The 25,758-nt window shown below is 41.4% G+C and overlaps 1 protein-coding gene across 5 annotated transcripts in view; it reads right to left on the reverse strand.

Annotated features, from left to right (window-relative positions):
- The window catches only part of CREB3L1 (cAMP responsive element binding protein 3 like 1), a 113,187-nt gene that overhangs the window by 45,831 nt on the left and 41,598 nt on the right, over positions 1-25,758 (reverse strand). For 2 of the 5 annotated variants that reach the window (XM_078777671.1, XM_068119117.2), the window contains exons 3-6: positions 8,987-9,228; positions 8,789-8,882; positions 6,633-6,814; positions 3,839-3,988 (exon numbers count right to left, since the gene is read on the reverse strand). In XM_078777671.1, the coding sequence (XP_078633797.1) occupies positions 3,839-3,988; positions 6,633-6,814; positions 8,789-8,882; positions 8,987-9,228 (668 nt within the window). Of the gene's footprint in view, positions 1-3,838; positions 4,037-6,632; positions 6,815-8,788; positions 8,883-8,986; positions 9,229-25,758 lie in introns of all 5 variants that reach the window. The other 3 variants (XM_068119123.2, XM_068119106.2, XM_068119112.2) reach the window with 2 other exon arrangements.

The following is a 25,758-nucleotide window of genomic DNA, read 5'->3' on the forward strand; positions in this document are numbered from 1 at the left end:
AGCTGCCACTGCACAACAGTATTATACAACCCCATGATCCCTCTCAATCCACAAACAAACGAAGCAGTTTACAGCACCATGGTTTTTGTGCAGTCCCAGGCAGAGAAAGCAGGACTATGTTGTGCAATACTAACATTTGATCAGCCACTCTACCTAAAAAGCTACAAAATAAAGCAGGACAATCGTATAGAGTTTGAGAAGATGTATCTGCGTCTAGGTGGATTCCATCAACTTATGTCATTCCTTGGTGCTGGCTGCAAACTGATGGAAGGAAGTGGACTGGAAGATTTATGGGCCACTGTTTATGCAAGAAACTCTCTGCCAAATGTGATGGAAGGTAAAGCTTACACAAAAACATTGAGGGCATGTCTATTAACAGATGGTGCACTGCATCTCTTGTTAATCCAGTCACTGGATGACACAGCTTATCTGGATGACCAGGATGACATTTGCAGAGGAACGCTTGACAATCAGTTTCCTGTGGAACTGCAAGACGAGCCTATCGATATCGATATTGATGCTGATGAAAACAATACTGAAGATGCCAGTGAACCATCCGTTACATTTAACAGGGACTCTTTGTCAAATATTAGTGCAATCCCAAAACACATGGACACTGATGATATGTGGTCAGGGTTAAAGACTATGTACACGAATACCATTGCACAAGGCATTTTATTAGATGAGGTGCCTACTAATGACCACTTGGACAAATTACACAAACATATTTGTGACTTTAAAAACAATCAGAAAGAATCCAAGACAGGAAAACTGTGGGTTATGTATATGGACTTTGTGTCAATTGTGCGACATTTCATCAGGGCTGAAAGAACTGGTAACTGGGAACTTCATCTGAAGGCGACTCAGCAGATGTTGCCATTCTTTGCAGCTGATGGACACAATAACTATACAAAATGTTGCTGGCTTTATCTCCAAGATTCTCAGGAACTGTGTCCCTGTCTTGAGGAACCAATGCACAGAGGACTGTTCACTGTGCGAAGTAATAAGAAACTATGGTGGAGTGGAACATGGTCTGATATGACCATTGAGCAATGCTTAATGAGAGCAGGAAAGACGCAAGGTGGTCTCATTAACATCACGCACAAGGACTCGGCCAGAACAAAATGGCTTCTTACTGCACATATAGTAGCACCATACACTGATGCACTACGATCCATGACTGACACTTACACTGGAACATGGTCAGAACAACACAAAGAGGTTCGTGCAGGAAACATCAGGCGGGACTTGGAAGACTTGAACAAGTTCACAACCTTTCTCAAGGGCCATAACCCCTTCATTGCGCAAGAAGATCAAGAACTAAGAAACATTGCCACAGGACTGATAGCAGATCACCGTGTTAATGTTGATGCTGCTATAAGCATTGGCCAGAAAATAACGGGAAAGTTAGATGATAAAAAGTTTTGCGCTGTTGTTATGAAGAGGTCAGAACAAGCGACTACATTTGCTGCAATGTGAAAGGCTCTCACAGTTTGCGATTAAGAAATTCACATGCCTTCTGAAGAGCTCTACCACTGCTTTCCACTGCTTACACGAGTGGACCTCCAGACCAAAGTATATTTGCATATGAACTTGCAACCGTATCTCCAGCACTTTTCCAAGATGATGGCAGCATGCGAAAGTGTCAAAAATCACAACTGGCAAAATATATAGTTCAAATGAGCAGTGATATTGTTCAACCAAAAGCTGAAGACTCTGCAATTAGAGTGTTTGATGGCTGCACACTGCTACATCGGATTCCTTGGCCAAAGGTTGGGACAATGAAATCAGTATGTGACTCTTTTGTGGCTGCTGTTGTACATCACAGACTGCCTGGAGTTCCATTGTGGGTGATTTTTGATAGTTATGGTACGGTAACAACCAAGGATCCCGAGCAGAAGCGCCGTCGCCTTCAACAAACATGTCCTGACATTGTTGTCGAAGACAAGACACCTGTTCCAGGAAACCAGACGGCCTTTCTCTCAAACAATCGGAATAAACAGAATTTGATCAAATTGCTAGCAAATCATCTAACAGAAATTGGGATTGAAGTAGAACATGCTGGTGAAGAAGGTGAAGCAGATGTAGTGATCCCGAGCAAGGAACTGCAATTGTCACAAACTCCAAGAGTTGTAATTGTCATTGCTGATGACACGGATATTTTGATTTTGTTACTCCACCATTCGAGCAGTACTGCTGATATATTCCTACAGACAAGAAATCAAACCATTTATATCAAAGTTGCAAAGAAGTGTTAGGGAGGGAGTTGTGTATGTGTCTACCATTTGCCCATGCTATGTCAGGATGTGATACCACATCAGCATTGTATGGCGTAGGGAAAATAAAACCACTGAAACTGCTAGAGTCATCACAGAAATGGAGAGCAGATGCACTGATCTTTGGAGATATTACAGCATCAAAGAATGCAATACAAGATGTTGGAGAAAAATTTGTACTGTCCTTGTACAGTGGTGGAGCAGGAAGACGTAGGTTGGATGAACTGCATTATCTAAATGTGATATCTCCAAAGTACGTGCCTCTTGAGCGTATGCCACCTACAGGAAGAGCTATTTATTTTCATAGCCTTCGAGTACATCACCAAGTCAGTACATGGCGTCAACTAAAAACTGTGCTAACTATGGAGGAATATGGATACAACGTAGAGGCTGGCTTAGTTCTACCCATTATCACCGACAAGGCACCAGCGCCTTCAGAACTGCTAATTGATATAAGATGCTTTTGTAGGAGCAAACAACGCTTATGTACATCATTTAGCTGTGCCAAGAAAGGCATTGCTTGTAGTATCCATTGCAAGTGTGGTGCACAATGTGAAAACAGTTCACGCACAGTTGACAGCATATAAATAGGTGAAGCATAACATTTTAATATGTCAATAATATGAACAATGTGAAAGTATTGAAATCACGGGGCACATGCACAAGATTGTGTAAACTCATGCTTCTGGCCATAATACATTATTTAGAGGGGTTATGCATCAGTTCGTTTTTATTATGAAATATGTTATCAACGCTGTCAGCTAATAACTATCTATAATTCAGGGTGTGCTATACAGAATAACTCGGGATGTGTATATCTAGAAGATGCAACTTTAATGATCCATATATATGACTTAAGTTTACACCATTATGAGAAATTCATACATGTATATGTGAAGATTTGACAGCACGTACTTGTTGCTAAATTCAGTACAACTTTCTGAATCAAGCATATATTAGATATAAACTTGGTACAACAACACAATATAGGGTCTGTTTGTATTTGCCTCTAATTTCATTCATAAATTAGTGGATATAAATTGTATACTTACCAGAAAGTATACATTATGACGCCCCATTGGCGGCCATTTTGAATTTCCCCCCAAAAACGTATTTCCCCATTTGTGAATTTGTGTGAATTTCTTGTGTGGCCATTTTGACTCCTAATAAGGTGTTTAAAACAAAAATATGGTTGTTATCTAAAATGTCCTGGTCAATGTCAATTTCTACTGGACTAATCACGCTATATGAAAGATTTTTTTTATTGAATATTCAAATAAATAAATGAATAGTTGCAGCTGTATCAGCAGAAAATCAAAATAAATATTAATATTAATATAAATAAATATTTAAATCTTGACACATTCAACTAATTTTAAAGCAAAAATGCATAAATAGTTGCCAAATTTGAGTAGATATGGTGCAGGTCACCAGTTTGTGCTGAAATAAAAAACACAAAGCTAATATTTCAGCAGATAGAGAGAAATATAAATAGGAACTCTAACACAAACTAAAGGAAAAAAAATTGGAATCTCAGCAAGACTTTTGGTAAAGATTCTGACCTTGTTCTTGATTTTCCTCCGGACCTTTTTCAGTGCTTTTTCTTCAGCCTTAGTGAGGGGCAGCTTGTTGGGAACAGGATAGCCCTCGGTGATGAGGGTTCTCTTCTCCTCCTCAGTCAGCATCAGAGGGCCTGAGGAGCCCTGTAGTTTCTGCTGCCAATATGGACATTGGACAGAATGTGAGCAAAGTGTGTCCAACTGAGATACAGGCATAAGGACAAGGACAGGAATGATCCTCGAGAACATCATTCAATCATGAACAGCCTATCACGTGTAAGAAACAATAGTGATTGTCATGGAGCCAGCCTTTTTCATTATTTGACGGCTTGTGCTAAAATAATTAATCGGAAGACTTTACAAAAATTTTTAACTACGGTAATAGTGGTCAACCTTTGTTTGACTAATAAAATACATATTTTCTGCATCGCAGACATGTTGGTTCCATGGCATCAAGGTCGTATTTTTCTGAATCGGTTCATTATGTGTATGTTCTGTGGCCGCCAAGGGGAAGATTAATAAAAAATAAAAAAATAATCAAGAGAATTATTCAACTAATTTTGTAAATCCCAAAGAGCTGCTTAATTATCTGGTTAATAATTTCTGAAGTCAAAAGCATACAAAGCCATCGATAAATCGATTTACAGAAGGCAAGACGAAAACAAAGGCGGCCTGTCTGCTCATAGCTCCAGCAGAGAACTTACCTGCCATCTTGTCGCTAATGTGGATTTAAATATGGTTGTGGATTTCGGACATAATCTTGATCTTCAGGAATAATCCACGACTGTGTTGCTGTTTAATCAGGGTAATATGTATTTAAGCAAAGTACTTAACCCAAAGGCCCACTCTTACTCCAAAACTCTTTAAAATGTCCGAACAATTTAAGGTGAACACAAACAGGTCTTAACATACCTCCTGCAATTCCTACTTAAGGAATTTCTGTAATTACTAAGACTTCAGAATTAATGACAACACCATAGTTTAGAAACCAATAGTTAAAAAGCTCAATTAGTAATAGAAGATGTGAAAGTTAGTCTCTATCATTTCGCTTAACTCGAGCAACACACAAAGACACATAATTTTCACAACATCTGTATAAACAGCTACGGATTCACATTTTAAAAAGCCATCTTGTTATCAGAAAACTCATTCCAAGGTTAAAAAACAGCTGTTGTTTAATCAACACTACCTTGCAAAGTGTGAGTCAAAGAGCAACTGTGCTCATAGTAAACATTCATGACCCTGGTGATTAATGTGGGGGAGGCTTAAAAAAGGCCAAAAAAGCCTTTTGTATAACATAAAACGACACATACATCTATCGAGAGTCTCCTATTCCAACCACTCTTCAATTTTACTGCATGGTTGAGATATTTATTATGATGACAGGAATAATGACTTGCAATGAGAAATTAGTTGGATATCAAGACCAAACTATATCACAACATGACATGAAATCACATTTTAAAAGATTACCAATAAGGTTTTGCAAAATAAAAAGCTTGTTTGTGGTTTTTTTCACAAGTAGCTACCTCGATCTTTAATTGAATGGCATCAATGTTTTTTTAATTGTCATTATTCATAGTCTGGAGATTGGTGCTGTCCACAGCCCTTGTTCATGATGCCTCGTCAAAAACAAGTCTCACTGTGAAATTTGATTGTCTGTTTTGAATCAGACGTTTCTTTTGTTTGCTTTAACTGATCCAAATTGTGCCTAGCGTTTTGGGTGTGACTATTATGAAAATAAACACTGATGTATGACCATGGCACAAGTACACAATGGACCAGAGTTTTTTTTAATTTTTTTTTTTTTACCTCCGCCACTGAAAGTGGATAGAGGTTATGTTTTCACCCCTGTCTGTCTGTTTGTTTGTTTGTTTTTCTGTTTGTCTGTGAACAAGATATCTCAAATAGTTGTGGATGGATTCGGACAAAATTTGGCAGAGATGTAGTGTCTGCGGCAAAGACGAAATGATTCGATATTCGTGAATATCCGGATCCAGATCTGGCTGGGATAATTTTTTAAGTGATTCTTCACCATTGGGAGATAGGGCCAAAATGATATATCGCAGGATATCTCAAAGAGTTGTGGACGGATTTGGACGAAACGTGGTGGACCGGTTGGGTGTGTGACACGGACGAATCGATTCGATTCTGATGAATATCTGAATATGGATTCGGATACGAGAATTATTTAATTTTTACGTGATTCTTCACCATTGAAAGATAGGGCCAAAGCAATATATAACATGATATTTTAATAAGTAATGGACGAGTTATGACTAAACTTGGTGGACGAGTTGATTAGGTGACAAGAACAAGCCGATTAGATTTTGATTCAGGTCCGAATCCAGATCCGGCCTATCAGTGAGATACAAACCATAAACTGTGCAGTCTGGTGGAGGTGTGCGCTCTACCGAGTGCCGTTCTAGTTTTTAAATATATCAGTCTTTAAAATAACAGAGTTTGAGCAGATAACTTACGTCACCTCTAAACTGTCATACTCCAAGGTAACACACTTACTGGTAAGCTAGTACGAGTGTGACTTTATTGCAATATCCTATTCCATCAGGAATAGTACCAAGAACAGATCATTATGTGGCAAGCAATCTACCTACTGACCGATCATGATGACATCTCAGCATAAATATGAATAACATGATTAAAATATTTTCTCAGCACAAAATCAAGTCTTGGACAATGCAATTATTATCCTGAAAGTGTGCTTGTGTAGATGCATTAGGAGTTTTATGTTATCCACCATAACTCCAAAAGGAACAAATAAATCCCTGCTACTCACATGGGATGCTGTGAGAAGTGGTGTGGATGAGAGTACCGATGGCAAGCCTCGGGAAGTGACCATTTTTGTGGGCGGTGTGTGCACTGGGCTTGGTGGGGGCAGTGAGCGAGGGCTCAGAGACCCTTCGCTGTCACTGCTATGACTGCTTGGCGGTGTAGGTGGCAGCTGCACTGGGTCTGGAGCTGGAGAATGAAAATCAAAAGAAAGTAGGAAGCAGTGTGCAGATATGAACAAAATGAACCAATTAATACAGATTATATATTCAACTAATTTCCTCAATGGTCATGTGACAAGCTTTTCTTTTTTTTTTTTAATTCAATGACAGCTGTATTCTGCTATACCATAGCATGACACTTGCTTATTCGCATTCCTATTTTAATAAAAAATAATTAGCTACTAAATATATATTATATATTAAAAACATAATGAAGCTGCCAATAAGCCACTCGAATAAAGGGATGAGAAATGAATGTATATAATTTCCAACATGGGCAGCTATGACAAATTAATATTTTTATGCCTCCGCCCCCGAAGGTGGCCAGAGGCATTATGTTTTTGAGTTGTCCGTCCATCTGTCTGTCTGCCTGCCTGTCTGTACGGGCTAAACTTCGTTTTTCTCAGCAACCACATGTCCAATTGAGACGAAACTTCAATCGAAACGATTGAACGCAAATAATTAAAAATGTATTTCTCGGAAACCACTGAATGGAAAAATTTGAAACTTGGCACATTGTCAATTATTCCCAATGGGGAACAAAGGCGTGATAATGATGACATCATAGGTGAAGTGGTATACCAGCCAAAAATATTTTACAAATTTCTTATCCTAAAAATCTGAAATTGCATGCACATGATCTATAACCCATTTGTATTGAAATATTACATTTATGACATCATAGGTCACATTGTTTGGCAGCTATGTTGGATTTAACCTAAAACCTTTTTAAAAAATCTTCTTCCAAACCACCAAATCGATTGACTCGAAACTTTCCTGTGTCATTTACTTGGCATGGCGATTAAAAGATGATCACGAAAACATAATTGGTCACATGGTGTGGCAGCCATATTGGATTGAAGGAAAATATTAAATAATTATATCTCTGAAACCGCTTACCCTATTAATGCGAAATTTTACAAATGTCATCCAACACCATTGTTGCATATAGTTTGAAAATGATGACATCGTAGGTCATGTGGTTTGGCAGCCATCTTGGATAAAAAACGAACCTTATCCAATCAACACGAAACTTCACAAACATGATCCCCTACTCATACATATGCAGAGTGTACATTTTTAACGTCATATGTTATGTGGAATGGCAGCCATATTAGCTTGAAAGCCAATATTATAAAAAGTCCCTTCTCTGAAACCGCTTCACAGATTGGTGTGAAACCTGTCATGGCTGGTGAAAATGTGATACTTGAAAACAGCTGAAGGGATTTAAATCAAACTTGATTATTTTTAGGACAGTGAACGAGGGCATCTACCCGTTTTAGTACTATGCGGAAGCATATTGGCGACAGCCGCATTGCTCCAGTAATCTAGTTGTAACATAATTTCGATTTTAGCCAGAGTTGTTATGGCTGAATAGTGTGAAGATACAGAAGGGTCACCCGTCACCATCAACAAATGACTACTGCAGGCAACAATTGCAGGATCACACAAAATGGTGTTAATTCCCATATCATCATATCATTTTTGGTCAGTGGTGAAGAATCACTTAAAAGTCAGACTCTCTTGTGAGCATGCCTTTGGTGCTCCTATGGTTGGCAGCGAGTGCCCCAGAAGCATTGACAGAAAGAAAGTGGCAATTATATGTGTGGGAAAATTTCATGTTTGGTCAGATGTCCAGATAGCTCAGATGGTACGGTTCACCAGAGGACCTGGGTGCAATCCCTGGTCTGGGAATGTAATATTCCCACACATGTCAATCAATTAAATAAGAAATAATTTGGATTTGGAAAAAAGGCTTATCTAGCACAATTGTATATCTCAGTAATAAGAGAGATTGAAGCGTAAATAATGCTCAATTGGCTAAGTACAGCATCAAACTATGGTACCAAAAAATAAAAAATATGTAAACTTTACTTAGCAGAATGTTGACATTAACAGGAAAAGGTGACTCAGGCTTTGTGATGAACAGAAAAGGCCTTACTTGGACCAAGTGGAGCAACAGTGTTAAGGAACTCTTCAAATGGCTCAATCTTCACCTTTGGTGGGGTTTCTTTCTTTTCTGGAACAATGGGAGCCTGCCAGCACATTCAGCACAATTTTAATGTTCGCTATTCCATAACAAAAAGCAATACTATGTGTGCAGTGATCTTGGACAGCCTTACAAGCCGGCATGGCCTACCTGAGCTGGGTAGACCATGGTCTGAAGCTGGGAGTGTCCGCTTGATCCACAAGTGGCTAACCTCCCAGTATCAAGAGGAGGTGGCTGGGCTAAGACTGCAGGCAGTGGAAGAACTGGGAGATTCAGAGGCAGTGCTGAAGCTGTGGCTGGAACATCAAATTCAATGCTATCTGATGGCATGAGTGGCTCTGGCTTGATCACATATGTTTTTTCTTCAAGGTTCCAAATACTTTCTTGAAAGTCTACATGGGAAAAGATAACAAAAAGGTATCAACATTGGGTACTTTTTTATACAAAGACTGAGTGAGGGACATGGAAAAGCTAAATGTCAGAGTTTGGAACGTCGATAAACCAATAATTAATCTCAATGGTTCAAATAAATGCTCAAAAATATCCAACCAGATAGTGAAATACTGGTTGTGGCCAAATATTAATGATGATTAGAGGAGATGAAGCAAAATCGCCTATCTGCTTTCATTCTCAAGTGGATATTAATCACTCTTAAGTTTTTTATGGATACAAAAAATAGTTATAGCTCACGGGTTATAAAAACAACATGAAAACGTGTCTTTTGTATTATGTCATATCGTGTGATATTAATGGGCTGAGAATCATTCATGTGTCCGGTGCACAGTTAACATCGTTTATGCAAGGTGTGACTATTGGGCTGATGCAGTGCCCCCTTGCAAGTTAGTATCGGCCAGTGTGCCAGCAATAACTCACCTACTCTCTCAAAATTGTGGCCTGTAGGATATTTTACTGTAGGCAAAGACCGTGGGGATATTTAATGCTTACAAACCAATGCTAGCGGGTCCCCAGCTTAAAGTGCACCCGAGCGATGCCACACTTTGTGATACAACACCCTGACCGTAAAGCACCAGTGCGACAGTTTATAGTCCGTAAGTGCAAGTTTGCTGCAAGACTGAAGAACCAGGACTAGACAGTTGAAGAGGAACTACACCACTTCTGCAGCATTCCATCAGGACATGACTTTGGTTGCTGTATTAAATAGAAAAGTGAAATGAACCAATGCTCAAAATGTTTTGAGTTTGAGTAACAGATTACCGGTAAGGTAATTTGTCCCACGATGCCTGTGCCACATCCACATCCAAGCACTTTCACTTCCTGCAACTGGTGCTGAATGCACAGTTGAAACAAAAAGCCATTTTCTCAATGGGAACTAACATTCACAACCTAAATGCATACAGGGCAGCCAATTTTACATCACCATTCTTTACAACTATGACATGCAGCACACCTGGAGCATTTGATAAACAAAACTCCTGCTATATTCAAGTACTAAATTTGGCTATATCAGGTATGAAGCCTGATGCAAGCACCTCAAGGATGAGCAGATTACCAAAACAAGCTAGCTAACTTGTTACTCCATTTAATCAACAATTGCGACACACACACACACACACACACACACACACACACACACACACACACACACACACACACACACACACACACACACACACACACACACACACACACACACACACAGCAAGTATCAGATTAAGTGTCCAGCTTCCTCAAAGTTCACCTATTAATTCTGTATGGAAGAAGGGCAAACGGGAATGAGGGAAGGTGGGGGAACTGATAAAGGAATTAGGATCAGGGGAAGGAGGCATGGGGAAATGTGTGTGGAGCTGGGGAAGGATGGAGAAATACATGGTTGGGCAGAGGGGAAAGGAAGGTGGAAATGCAGAAGTTATCAAAATTAATGCATGTGAACGCACACGTGCGTGCACACGTACACAACACACAAAGACATACACACACAACACACAAAGGCCAGACATAAACCTGTTGCTTGTTGAAAAAGTAAAATGAAAAAGATATTTTGCACCAACATAATGTGGACGATTTCTCGACGAGTTAATTTCCATTTGGACTCCATATAACGCACAGGTCAAATCCCACAGTTAACTTCAAAAGTTCACAACTGTGAATTTGTTCCTAAACACAACTGTGACTTTGCAATAATATAAGTACTGTATATGAATTTTCAGAGATATTCTTCATGAAACCAAAAATAAAAAGCATTCTGTGTGAGACTTTATTATTTTCAGCTATGAGGAGGGCATCAACTCAAGTGACCATTTATTATGACAAAATAACCAGTCTATTTATTGCATGCACACTTTGTCATTGTTGGGCAAAAAAAACAATTCAAAAACACCTAAAAACTCCAGCAGGAGTTTAAAAGCAGGACAAAAGTTGCTGAGGGATTAGATAACATGGGCATCACAAGATAGGCTAATTATAACAGAAAATCCATGAACAAAGAAAATGCGTCACAAAAGTGATGTTTATTTATTTTTTCTCTCCTCAAAGAACAAAGATAAATATTTTCCCTTTGGGAGTCATGTGTGAAAGATCAAGCCAACCTTCATCAAGATTGAGTAAGGGAAACGCAGACACAAAAAGTTGAGGACTTGATATCCTTGTGGTTTAATATGTGGACCGTAGGACATGTGAGGTTACAACAAGAACAAGCACACTGTGGTCACAAGCAGCGACAAAATCTAGTAAACAGGCCGATTGGGAAACATGCATTTAAAGCACTCTTAAAAGCTGAACAGCACAATTGTGTAACAAACATTGAATGCGCTATTAAAAATTAACTGCACACCTCTTATCCACATCACATCACCCCCCCCCCCTCCCCCCCACAGTTATATCAGAACAAGCTGATTCCTCACACGGTCACAGTTTGCTTCACCCCAATACAGGGGCATTCAAAAATTACGTAACACTTTTTTATATATACACAGAGTTTTGAGGCTCGTGTAAGAGCTAACACATTAAACATGGAAATATGCACAGACACATAAAACATACAATGAAGGGAGCGGGAGACAAGAGGGGGAGAGAGAGAGAGGGAAGCACACAAGCACAACAACAGTAGAGAACAAGGACGTCGGTAGATCTGTGGAAGGGAGAGGGCTGGGGGGAGTGGGGAAGGGGTACAGAGTATAAAGCAAATGAACACTACTAGGAATTTCAGGAATGAAGTCGGAGATTGAAAGAGGCGGATTTGGGGTGTTTTAACGGGCATAGAAAAGATCAAGATTTTGGATGGGGGAAGATAAGAGATGGTGGTGAACAGCTGTTTTAAAGACCTGGAGGGAGGAGTGGGATTGAAGAGAGTGAGGGAGTTTGTTCCAGAGGCGGGAGAAAAGAGGATTGAAAGAGTGAAGGTGAGCAGAGAGTCTTGATTTTGGCAGTTTCACCATAAGAGGGTTGCTGGCAGATCTTGTGCGACCTGCAGGAATATTTGTGGGGCAGAGCACAGACAAAGCTGGGGGAGCAAGGCCGGAGAGGAGTCGGTAGAAGACAGAAAGACCACCAACCTGCCTGCGGTGAGCGAGTGAAAGGCCCTCACAATTTAGTAATTTGCGTAATGTAATGCTTGATTACGTTTGATTACCGTGCGTTCTGAAGTACCATGTGTTCTGACGTCTTCATTAAACGTTACTATTATTCGACAAATGATTAGACTTTTTGGGGTTCCCTCATCGTGAATAACACTCGACACAATCAAAGCCAAAGTTTTTCGTAATTGGCGTTAATTGGTCCATTGCCTTGGAAGACAAAACCCAAAGTTATTCTAAAAACAAAATAAAAACGTCAGATAGGATGTAGTTTAGGAAGAACCTGAGAGAGAGAGAAGAGGAACATAAAGGCAAATACCTTATAAATATTCATTCTTTTTTTGAACCTTCCTTACTTCCCTCAATTGTAAATATGCTAGCCATATTTACTTTCCGATATAAGCATTCCATTTATCCATTGTATTGCCTGGAAATGTTTAACACAACAAAAAGGAAATAACTGCACATGGTATGCCGGAAAACAAAAACAAGGAGTCATGATGAAAATGTGTTCTCTCGATTTTGTTACCAATGCCCCTTGAGGGTTACTGTTTGTCAAATGGAAATATGCTTGTGCTTCAGTGGAGCTTGTTTACAAGTCGTTGTTTTTGTAAATAACCCATGTTAAACTTGGAAGTATTTACATCAGCCCTCTGACACAGCATTTATAAATGTAAAATATAAGATACAGTGAATAAATGATCTTTATTCGAAAACGCAATATCTTTCAAAAACAAAATGTAAAAATTTGGCATATGCTGGAATCACCTTTTCGTGTGTGGAATTACGCTCGTGAAAAATAGGTTCAACTTTGACCTTATTCCAATGGATGGAAATTTGCAGGGACTTTGATATGCTTTGGAGTCAAAATTTGGTACAGCATAGATCAGGCAAGTCTACCTTTGGATCATAGGATTGCTTAATTTAATTCATTAATTTGGATAAAAATACTGATGTGGATCAGCCAGAGCAAACACAGAGAGCGAATGAGTTCACCCATTCCCAAACTCACTGGAAACAAAACAAAACAGCAAATGTCTCTGATCTGCATGGGTTAAGGGAGTTGTTAAGACATTGAGGACCAGCGGTGACCCAGGTAAACAAGGCCCAAAATGAGGTTTTTGGTATATAAAGTCTGACCGTGGCAATAAAGCAACACACTGACAGAGGAGTAGTGGGACAACAACATGTGCACAAAACAAGAGGATGGAAGAATGGGAGGAAGAAAGAGAAGAGGAAAGGAAACAGCAACACATAAATATCTAAGAAGAGCTAGGGAAGAGGGAGGGGGGTTATGAGGACAGAAAACATCACAGGTAGGGTGAGGGATGACCAAAAGGTGGGGGTATCCTGGCATGTACAAGCCATGGAGTGACAAGTGAGATTGAGCAGATTAAGGAAAGAGGTTCCAGAAGATGGAGAAAAGAGGAAGAAATGAGTCTGGAGTTAGCAATAACCTAGAACTTTGGGAGTTTCACAAAGACGAGGTTGCTGGAAGAACAAAAAATGACTTTGAGGGACAAAGGACTGAGGGATGAAAAAGCATACGATTCAATACCTGAGGAGAGGAGGTAGAACACAGAGATTAGCAACCTGTATGTAATGTGAGAGCAGTAAACCCTATACTTCTGCTTTTAGTGAGAGATGGCAATGATGTTGAGAGATTTGGAATCCACAGCATCCAGGACAGAGAGATGTGAAATGGGAGCACCAGCCTAAGTGGGGGGGACATTACTCAATTGAACTACGGACTGAGAATTAACTACTTAATTATTTACTAAATAACTACATCAAAGTGTTTAAGTTGAGGGGATATTTATGGAGTGATGTGAAAGGGAAGTTCTCACAAAAAATATCAAGCAATTGGCATTAGTGTCATGGGAGAATGGGGCATTTCCATCACCGACTTAGGAGAGTTAAAGTGGTGCCCGGAACCATCTTACACTCCGCGTGTCAGGATTGCTGGTCTTACTTTCTGTCTCAATCAAACTACGGCTACCATTCGGCCTCAAAATACTGATGCTGAAGTCCAAATAATTTGGCCAAGCTTTTGTTTTTGGGTACTGTACATAGTCAAAGCTTATGGAAGAGCTAGTACTAATACACTGAACAGATCAGGATGTAACAGAACAAAATGGAACAGCAGAAGGGGGTTGGGGGGGGGGAGGGAGGGACACCAACAGCAGAGTTGAAGGCCAAGATAGAGGGAGACTTGGACAAACAATGGGTTTGGGGAGGAATGGGGGGCAGGAGAGTTTGCATGGGATGGACAAAATAGATACAGAAACAAACTCTCAGAAAAAACTGGAAATCTGGAAGGAGGTGGGCTTGGAGCAGGGTGGAGAGTTAACAAGGGTAGAAAACATCATGGTTTTGGATTGGGGATGATCTGAGATGGTTGTGAACAGCGGTCTTGAAGATCTACAAGAAAGAATGAGATCGACGAGGATGTGGAAGTTTATTCCACAGGTGGGGACAAAGGAACAAATGAGTGGAGGTGCCCTGCATTCAAAGTGACTGTCCAGCTGTCATAACTTCATAGCATCTTTCATCTAAGGTGGGTAATCCAACAGTTGCTTCTTTATTTTCTTACTCAAAAATTCCAAAGTGCGCAATTGAAAAATTAAAGCAACAATCACTACAGTGCGTTTACAAAGTAGCAAGAATTGAGGCCATAATGCCTGGATCGTACATACCGTGAACTGGGGTGAATAGGGACAGCAAGGTGAATAGGGACACAAACTGAAAAAAAGTTCGGAAACTTTTTTCACTCAAAATTGATAACCATACTGATTTGTTGATATTTGGGTTGAAAGTGTTCTCTTGTTTTTTTTTAAAAGCAACTTATAGTCCCTATTAACCCCATATATGGGTTAAATAGGAATAAATAGGATTTTTATGGCTGTCCCTATTCACCCCGTTTTACGGGTGAATAGGGACAGTCACTAAGACAAAATAATAACAATCAAGAAACAATCCTGAGTTTCCAACTTATTGCTAAATTGATAGCTCAGATGGATGCACATAATATGCACCCATAATATAATCCATGGTGCCAATGAAAAAAAATGGGATAAAACGTTTCTCCAAACTGTCCCTATTTCTTTTTTTTCTTTTTTTTTTTGTATTAGTGGCTGTCCCTATTCACCCGTAAAACGGGGTGAATAGGGACAGCCATAAAAATCCTATTTATTCCTATTTAACCCATATATGGGGTTAATAGGGACTATAAGTTGCTTTTTAAAAAAAACAAGAGAACACTTTCAACCCAAATATCAACAAATCTGTATGGTTATCAATTTTGAGCGAAAAAAGTTTCCGAACTTTTTTCAGTTTGTGTCCCTATTCACCTTACTGTCCCTATTCCCCCCATTTTGCGGTACAACCTTATCTTTCCAATCACATTAAATTGTACTGGAGAGTTATGGTGGCTTTGGACATTGTTGATCACGAGTGTCGATGCTTTCACTTTGACATCGTTTCAGAAAAAATATCTACTACCTACCAGTTTGGTGCTAGGCTACCACTATATGTTTGTGGCCAACACACTAGCAGAATGGATTACTGATGTCCAGCATATTGCCCATGTCGAGTAGAATGCACGTATGTGCAGCACGAGGTGAAAACGGCCATTATTGAGTTGCTGCCAATAAACAGGCCACAAATCTCTCCGCACCTCATTCGTTGTCTGTACGTACTTCCTCCAAGGGAATAACAAAACAAATGCTTTTGACAGACAGGAAGCAAGTTAGGTTCATGTAAAACACACAGTTAATAGGTGTGAATAAAAGGTTTTAATAAAAAGGACTCAAAAATAAATATCGATTTGGATTAAGTTTATTGACATACATTTTTCCCAGATTGAGATCATGTAACTAGCAAAGTTTTGCATAAAAATCACTTCGTTTGAGAGATAGGAAGTTATAATCGCCACATACCTTATGTGCACATCTAATTGGCAATTTCAAAGTGCATCGGATATATATTAATTGTCCTTTGGCATGAACTGGGGCCGAGAGGGAGTGAATGGCTCTGTCAAATAATATCAGAAACCACAAAGGTTGTGGTGGTGCCATTTGTTAGATCACATGTCTGTGTAATGATTATATTAACCAATTTATCTTTATAATGCCAATTGGAATCAAAGAGCAATCTTCTGCCCAGTTATCTTGGAGGATTGCGAGTGCAAATAATTTAAATAGTGATGTGTTCCATTGTTGTTGCTTTGCTTCTAAGTAAAGGAGGAGAGCGAGACAGAAAATACAGAATATGTCATTAGGTTAAAAATCAAGAGAATCCACAGAGATTGTCAGTATTTACCGATCGTCTTTCCATGTACAAGTGCCACAAGGTTCTGGGAACAGGAAGCGCAGGCATAATCCTGAATTATAAAGCTTGATAAGATCATTCTATGCCTGTAGTGATAGGAAATTCATTTGAGCTTTGAAAAAGGATCCAAATCTACTTCCATTTAAGACTTTGTCTCACATGCAGGTAAAGTATGCTATTTGTCATTGGATCAATTTGGAATTTTTCAGGGGGTGGGGTAGCGGGGGAGTTAGGCCAGAAAAAGAGGCCTTAACTTGGCAGTACATCTTTAGTAGAATATGAATATGAATGATCGTTTTGAGGCCATTTTTCCCCGCTAGAGCGGGGGTTAGCCTTGCGGGCCCCATGACAATCACGGTTCCCTGTTTGAGGCAATGTTTTTATGGCCGGATGCCCTTCCTGACGCCAACCCTTGGTCGTCTCTTACGATGCGCAGGGATACGGTGTACCTATTCTAAACCGGGGTACACACCGGGATCATTCATCCCAGCAAGCTGGTACTCAATTTGCCGACCTCCCTGGCCACCTTGCCACCTCAGAAGGATGACAGGCTGAGTCAACCCCCCTGGCGTTAATTCAGCGATCGACCGGGATTCAAACCCAGGATCCTAGGATCCCAAGCCGGCACCCTAACCGTTAAGCCAACACCAGGCTTTAGTAGGTACTGTAATAATCCCACAAACAAGGCATGGTGGCAAAAAGGAAGTCTACACAGGACAGGAAAAGAAGATTGATCATCATTGTTTATGAGAGTTTCAGTTGATTAGGCCTTGTACAATACTCCAACAGATAGAATGTAAGTGTGCTGCGATTGTCTGCCGATGCAGATCGAGACTATAGCCTTCCCGCGCAAGACCAGTTGTTCATTATTCTGTGCAATGATTGGCTGGGTTACACAACAGAAAAGTGGTGAATAAAACAAACAAAGATGTTGGAATAAGTTTCTCCTCTTTTATCAACATTTAAACTACTAGTACACCCACTCCGTACAGAAGCAGCAGGAATGGTAACGGTTTTTTTTGTTGTTGTTTTTTGTATACAAGATGGAGGCTCGTGTAAGAGCTAACATTAATCACAAAAAAACAAACTGACACAAAAAAACATAATAAAGCGAGCGGGTGACAAGATGGGGAGAGAGAAGGAAGCCCACAAGTACAACATTTGAGAGCAGGGACATCGGGAGATCTGTGGGAGGGTAAGGGCTTGGGGGGAGGAGGCATGGGAAGGGGGGGGGGGCGGTGGGAGATGTATAAAACACATGGACACTGCTAGGACTTCCAGGAAAGAAGTTGGTATTTCAAAAAAGTGGATGTGGGGTGAATTAACGGGGGTAGCAAAGATCAAGGTTTTGGATGAAGGAAGATAAGAAATGGTGGTGAACAGCTGTTTTAAAGACCTGGAGGGAGGAGTGGGATTGGAGAGAGTGAGGGAGTTTGTTCCAGAAGCAGGAGAAAAGAGGAATGAAAGAGTGAAGGTGAGCAGAGCCTTGATTTGGCATTTTCACCAGAAGAGGGTTTCTGGAAGATCTTGTGCGACCTGAATGAATATTTGGGGGACAGAGCACAGACAGACAGGACAGAGCTGGGGGAGCTAGGCCACAGAGGAGTTGGTAGAAGACAGAAAGACCACCAACCTGCCTGCAGTGAGCGAGTGAAAGGCCCTCAGTCAGCTTCATCATGGGAGATTCCAATAATTCTGAAAGCTTTCGTTTCAACAGCGTGAAGCTGAGCTAAGTGTGAGGCAGGAGCACCAACCCAGAGGGGAGAGCAGTATTCCATTGAGCTGCGGATGAAAGCATTGTATGTGGTAAGGAGCTCAGGTGTGCCAAGGAAGGACTTTGCACGACAGAGGATGCCGAGTCGGCCAGCTTGGAAATGTAGTTTTCCGAGGAAAGATCATGGCAGATAGTGAGACTCAAAAGCTTGTGAGACAGAACTTCTTGGAGAGGCTTGTTGAGAAAGTAGATGGAAGGGTTTTCCAGATGGTCTTTTCAGAGAGAAATAGTGAGAGTGTAAGATTTGTCAGGATTGAAAGACATGTTCCACTTTTTTGACCAGTCTGTGATTTTGTCCAGGTCTGCAGAGAGTGAGGAGGCTGCTGTCTACCGATCTGAGGGATGAGGTATGGAGCAGCAGAGAGTGGAGTCATCAGCAAAAAGATAAAGGATTTTCCAGGGAGTCAAAGAGATCATTGATGAAGACCAGAAAAAAATCAGGGCCCAGAACATTGCCTTAAGAAACTCCAGCCTGAACAGGAAGGGGAGATGAGAGAAATCCATTAAGGGACACACATTAACTGCGACCAGACAGGAGGTCCGCAAGCCATGCGTATAGGTTTCCATAGATACCATAAGAGGAGAGTTTGGTGAGCAGAGCTGGGAGCCAGACCGTATTGAAGGCACATGATATGTCAAGGGAGACAGCTCTGATTTTCTGTTTGGCATTGAGGACCTCCATCCATTGTTGAGACAGCAGAAGCAGCATGTCCAGAGACTAAATGACCTGGTCTGAATCCAAATTGATGATCAGAGATCAAGCCATTGGAGAAGAAGAAGGATTTCACATCCGAAGCAATGATGGATTCCACGACTTTGCTGATAATTGGGAGCAGAACTCCTGGTGCAAGTTGTTGTTCCAATCAGCAGGCTGATTGGTCTGTCGTTGCAAGGCTCTGCTTTTGCACCTTTTTTATGTAAAGTGGTAATGTTGGCTGATTTTCAAGCAGATGGTATAGGACCTTGAGTAAAGAGAGGGTGAAGAGAACAGAGAGAGGGTGAGATAGAGCGGCAGAACAGGATTTTAGGACCCATGGGCTCATGCCGTGAGATGGGTTCGGGACACAAGATTTTGAGGCAAACACAGAGGTATTCAGCTTTATCACGAGCTGTGTCAGCTTTGTAGCCGTTTGAGGTAAGGGAGGGGATGTAAGGGGAACAAACACCTGAAACAGATTTGATCAGACGCCACCAAGATTTGGAGGAGAAAGACAGGTTTGAGAGTTCAGTCTTGAGAGTAGAGAGATATTGTTTCCTGACTCTCCTGAGGGTAGACACACACTGGTTCCGAGCTTTGTGAAAGGAACTGAGATTGCCTTCCGTTGGATTTGCCTTTCAGGAGGAGAAGGCAAGTTGTTTCAGGGCAACTGCCTCACCACAAGATTCAGTGTACCATGGACGGGGGGAAGGGTATGACAACTGAAAACGAGATGGGATAGAGATGGGATAAATCTGTGCATGGGAGAGAGGGCAATTTACTTTGGAAGAATTACCAGGATGAGTTGATGTCAGAGGCAGTAGAGATGGGAGACCAGTCCAGATGATTGATGGCATCCTGAAGGCCGTGCCAGTCGGCCTGAGTGAAATGCCAGACACGTCGCCACTGAAGAGGCTCTCTGAGAATGGCCAGAGAGATGTCCACTGATGGTGATTGGATGAGGCACATTGAGGTGTTGTTTGAAGGGGGGGGGGGGGAAGAGCGAGGAAGAAGATTGGAGGAGGTATGAGTTGGAATGGAGAGGAAGCGAGGAGGAAGCCGCTTTCAGGAGGAGGGGTGAGAGGAGAGAATTGGAGAAAAATGGAGGATGGGGAGATTTGATGGGGAGGGGGATGTTTGAAGGGGAGGGGCGAGGGGGGAATTTAAGTGGGGGGGGGGTGAGTTTAGGAGGGGAGGGGCGAGTTTAGGAGGGGAGGGGCAAGGGGGGAAATTTGAATGGGAGGGGTGAGGGGGAAGTTTAGGAGGGGAGGGGAAAGGGGAGAGCTTAGGAGGGGAGGGGTGAGGGGGGAGTTTAGAAGGGGAGGGGTGAGTTTAGGAGGGGAGGGGCAAGGGGGAAGATTTGAATGGGAGGGGTGAGGGGAGAGTTTAGGAGGGGAGGGGTGAGGGGGGAGTTTCGGAGTGGAGGGGTGAGTTTGGATTTTCAAAAGTGTTGGACGATTCATGAAAAACGAACATTTATTGCAAAATGAGTTTCTTGTGATTTTCAAGTCAGAGATCCGTTTGATCCTTCACTCCTTCATTCCTCTTTTCTCCTGCCTCTGGAACAAACTCCCTCACTCTCTTCAATCCCACTCCTCCCTCCAGGTCTTTAAAACGGCTGTTCACCACCATCTCTTATCTTCCCCAATCCAAAACCTTGATCTTTTCTACCCCCGCTAATTTCACCCCAAATCCACTTTTTTGAGGTGACTTTTGACTTCTTTCCTGGAAGTCCTTGGTGTCCTTACGTTTTATACCTATCCTGCCTCCCCCCAGGCCCTCTCCCTCCCACACATCTCCCGATGTCCCTGCTCTCAAATGTTGTGTTTGTGTGCTTCCTCCCCTTCTCTCCCCATCTTGTCGACCGCTCCCCTTTTTATATACTTTGTTTGCTTGTTTGTTTGATTGATTTGTTTGTTTGATAAATGTTAGTTTCACGAGCCTCGAGTCTGTATAATATAAATAAATAAATAATAAAAATTTAAAAACGTTGGAGGAGGTATGGAATGCAGGTGAGTTTCAGGAATGTAGAAAGGAAGAACTGTAAGTGATTGAATTTTTATATGAAATGGATATTTGATGAGCGATTCGAAGCCTACATTTTAAAGAAGAAGAAGAAGAAGAAAAGTGTGTTATAATATACAACAGAATACAGCACTTCAGGGGAAAGTTTAAACATTTTTTCAACAATAACCGTGAAAACTATCTGGGAAATTCCCTAAATTAGGGCACGTTATTATCCTCTCTGGGTATATAGATTACAGTAGATTTGGGCTCGGGACTCAAAAACGTTGGGAGTGTGTTCAGTTACCAAGTTTCTTGTAAAGCGCTCACCAAGTGGTTTATGCATTCAAACAAGCACTCCATTCAAAACCGTTGATAAGGAACCACCAAAACAAACCAAAACACCACCAAAACCACCAAAATACACCACCAACCAAATACACCAAATACAACAAACCAAATACACCACCAACAAAATACACCACCAAATTACACCACCAAAACCACCAAAATACACCACCAACCAAATACACCAAATACAACAAACCAAATATTTTGCTGGCTTGCTGGCTGGTTTTGCTGGCTTGGCAAGCGCTAGATAGCTGCTTAGCAACTGAACACACCCGAACCCTGGTTTTCCTCCTTTTTAGGTTAGTGTTAAACAGCAGTAGTGACTGCTTCAAAAGGTAATCACACACGTTTGTGATTTATAATATTTTTTGGGGTGCCACACGTTCATAAACGTTAACACGGCATTTGTCCAAAAAGCCCTGGGAGAGAAGGGATATTGTTAGTATTAATATTGTTTTGTAATAACGTTAATGCAGTATTATGTGATTACATTCGTGTTATTACTTTTGTAGTTAGTAGCGGCCTTGGCAAAATGCCAAGGCAAGTTATCTCAACATGGAAATCCCCCTTGGGGAGCAGGGCAAATGAAGTTGTCACAACCCCCATCGTGTGATCCTTTGTCCTCCTGTCAAGTTTGGTTGAGATTGGATATGTAACGACAAAGTATCGCAGTCAGACAGACACCAAATTGTGTATTTTAGTATGATACTATGAGATGTTTGTGTGCAAGGCAATATTAAATGATCCCCCAACCCCATTCCTTAGTGGGTGTAGGGAAGTGTTTTAGTCCCCCACAAAAATAGGAAAAAAAAAAAAAAAAAAAAAAGATTTCTTTAAAATGACACGGTTAGAACAACACTGGGCAACGCTGGGTACCCATGCGAGTAATACATAAGAGGAAAGTGGTCAAGTCTAACAAGTGACGAGTGAAAAATTGGATAAAGTACAAGAGATCAAAAGAAACAGCAGAAAGCAATGTTAGTATTGGTTTCAATAAAGATATGAAGAGATAGCATGATTATCACATGGCATATTCCCATGCAGTTTTGACACTGTACAGTACACGAAGACAGCAAGACCGTTTACCGGTAATCCGTATCACACAGGGAACTCGGAAAATGGGGCAGTTTATAAATTAAAGGCATCTTGGGGGATGTTACTCAACTCGGTGATCAAGTGTTCATGCAAACGTAGTGGAAATTGTTATTATTATGCTGTCAAAATGGTTTATTGAAGTTAATTCAAAGGTAATTGATTGGTCTGAAATCTGTGGATATCTGATGTTTTTTGAGACTATTTCAAAGGTAAGCATACCTAGAATTGGATAGAAGAAAACCAGCAGACCTGCGATGTGCAGATAAACACAGCAAGAGCTTTCAAGACCATTGGTTAAGTTGATAGGGGTCATGGTGGTTCATGGTTTTAAGCTGTCACCTTGAAGTATTGGAAGAACCACCTTTAGAGGCCATTTTTCCCTGCAGAGAAGGGGTTGGCCTTTTTCGGGCACCATGGTCCCCTTTTTGAAGCAATGTTTTACGGCCGGATGCCCTCCTGCCACCAACCCTGTTAGTCGACTCTTGCGACACACAGGGAATTACCAGTGAACTGGTGCTCAATTTGCCGACCTCGGAAGGATGACAGGCTGAGTCAACCCCCCTGGTGTTAATTCAGCGATCGACCGGGATTCAAACCCAGGATCCTCGGATCCCGAGCCGGCACCCTAACCACTAAGCCAACACCAGGCTATACCTTGAAGTATTGGAAGGAAGGGAAAATTCATAGATCCGAGATTTTCTTCGTTTGATTGTGATAACAACCAATCCGAGATTGGAGGTCTATATCCGAGATTGTGATAACAACCAATCCGAGATTCATCAGATATATGAAATTGACAGACACAGCTTACTGAACTATGTATAAACTTGTATTTGGCAACCTTAGATATGAATGTGTATTCAAAGTAGGCAGAGATTTTTTTTGTAGCAAAACGAGCACTTTTGTAAATACTGATTCTGATGTACCAACAACAACAACAACAACATGCATTTTAAGGCCATTTTCCCTGCTAGAGCAGGGGTTAGTCTTGCAGTCCCCATGACAATCTTCTCCATTTTGCCCTATTTTCTGCATCTCTCCTTGATAACCCCCTTGCCCGCATTTCTTCTTCCACCATCTTTAGCCAAGTCTTTCTCGGTCTTCCCCGTCCTCTACTTCCTTCTACATTCATTTCCATCACTCTTCTCAACCAGTCACTTTCATCCTTCCTCAACACATGACCAAACCATCTCAACCTGTTCCTCTTCACAGCAATCACAGGCTCTATTCCCATCATCTTTCGCAATTCATCATTTGTCTTCCTCTCTCTCTCAACCACACTCCGCACATCCACCGAACCATTCGCATTTCCACCCTTTCCAGCCTTCGTTGCTGCTCTACGTTCATTACCCGTGTCTCGCTCCCATAAATCATAACACTTCTCACACATGCAGCATACACATTTCCCTTCAGCTTCAACGACACTCCCCTCCTCATCAGCCCGCCACTCAGTTCCCGAAACTTCTTCCATGCGCATCTCACTCTCGCAACCATTGCCGAGTCTGATCCACCTTCTCCATTCAGCGTGTCTCCGAGGTAGCAAAATGTTTTCACACCTTCCAGCTTCACGCCATCTCCAAGATCCAACTCAACATTTCCTCCATCTGCAGCTCCCTCTGTGCACACCTTACATTTGAATGTAGCTGCCACACTGGTTAATGACCCTCTCAGACCACTACATTTTTTATGAACCCACTCAGCACACATTGTACATTGAATGGAGTTCACTCCGACACCCTTCCTGCACACAGCACATGGCCACTTCCCAGTTCTTTCCACCTCACCACATGCTTTACCACTTGCCATCACCTTCGTCTTTCCCATATTCACCTTCAGACCTTTTGTCTCCATACATTCCTTCCACTTGTTCATCTTTTCCTTCAGTCTATCCATATTTTCCGCAATCAACACCAGGTCATCTGCATACAACAACTCCAATGGTAAACCCTCCTTTACGTTCTGAGCCAGCACCTCCATCACAGCTACAAATAGTAGTGGAGTTAGTACAGACCCCTGATGCACTCCCACCTTCACCTCAAACTCACCACTGTTCCCGTCCTTCGTCCTTACAGCTGTGCACGCTCTTTTGTACATTGCCATCACTACTCTGATTCTGATGTACCATACTCTGTTATAGAGTGTCAGTGCTACTGAAGCACCTGCTTGAGCAAGGTTTATGCCTGGTGGTTTGCCGTTGCCTTCCCAGCAGCAGTCACGGCAGGGATTTGTAATTTGGCCATTGTGCCAGCAATAGCTTGCCTACTCTTCGTGAATGACACCATGGGATCTTTAACATCCACCAACTAATGCGGCAGAGGGTACGCCCAGTTTAACGTCCATGGGAGGGATGGTACACACATTGATGAATCACCTTGCCTGTGAAACACCGGGATGACATTTCATAGCTGGGTCGGGATATGAACCCAGGCTAGACAGCTTATACGTAGGTGAGTGCGCATACCTCATCTATGCATTTCTGCCAGCTCTTGCAAATGCTACTCAAACACAATTCCTTACCTCCCACTAGGCCCTCACCAATAATGACATCCTCTGATAGTTTCCCAATATCTCTTCCTTGATGATATTTGTAATCAGCGGTCAATTTTTCAGGTTGGCCCTCTCACTCCACTTATGACTCTCTCTCATTCTTTCCCATTCTCTCTTCCCTCGTGACATTTATAATCCTGGCTGTTTCTTTGTGGGCTCAGCTCAGTTGTTACCATTTGAATACCAATGTTCAATGCAATGTAGAAACTTCTGGAGGCACTTCTCAAATTCACCTAACCGTTAACATCTTCGCTACCCTCCTCCCCTCGGCACCATCCTTGTAGTTTTAACCACACTGTTGATGTAACATTTAGCACAAATATTTATAGATATATTCTAAACCAGAAAAGGTAATTGCCAGTTTATATATGCAACTTGCTCGAGCTATACACAAAGAATTAAGTTAAGCACCCCCCCCGTTTTTTTACAACCTCGCACATTACAAGTTTGTTGTCGTCGAAACAGTGTAATATACCCATGATATTGCTATATTTTCTGGAGAAGTGATATTATGGTCACATAAAAACATAACAATCATGCCGTTTTCAATATTTTATTCTGAATAATTTAAGGTGAAATTTTTTGGGAATTT

The sequence above is a fragment of the Myxine glutinosa genome, chromosome 1, assembly GCF_964187855.1.
Source record: "Myxine glutinosa chromosome 1, kmMyxGlut1.1, whole genome shotgun sequence".
Classification (NCBI taxonomy): Eukaryota; Metazoa; Chordata; class Myxini; order Myxiniformes; family Myxinidae; genus Myxine; species Myxine glutinosa.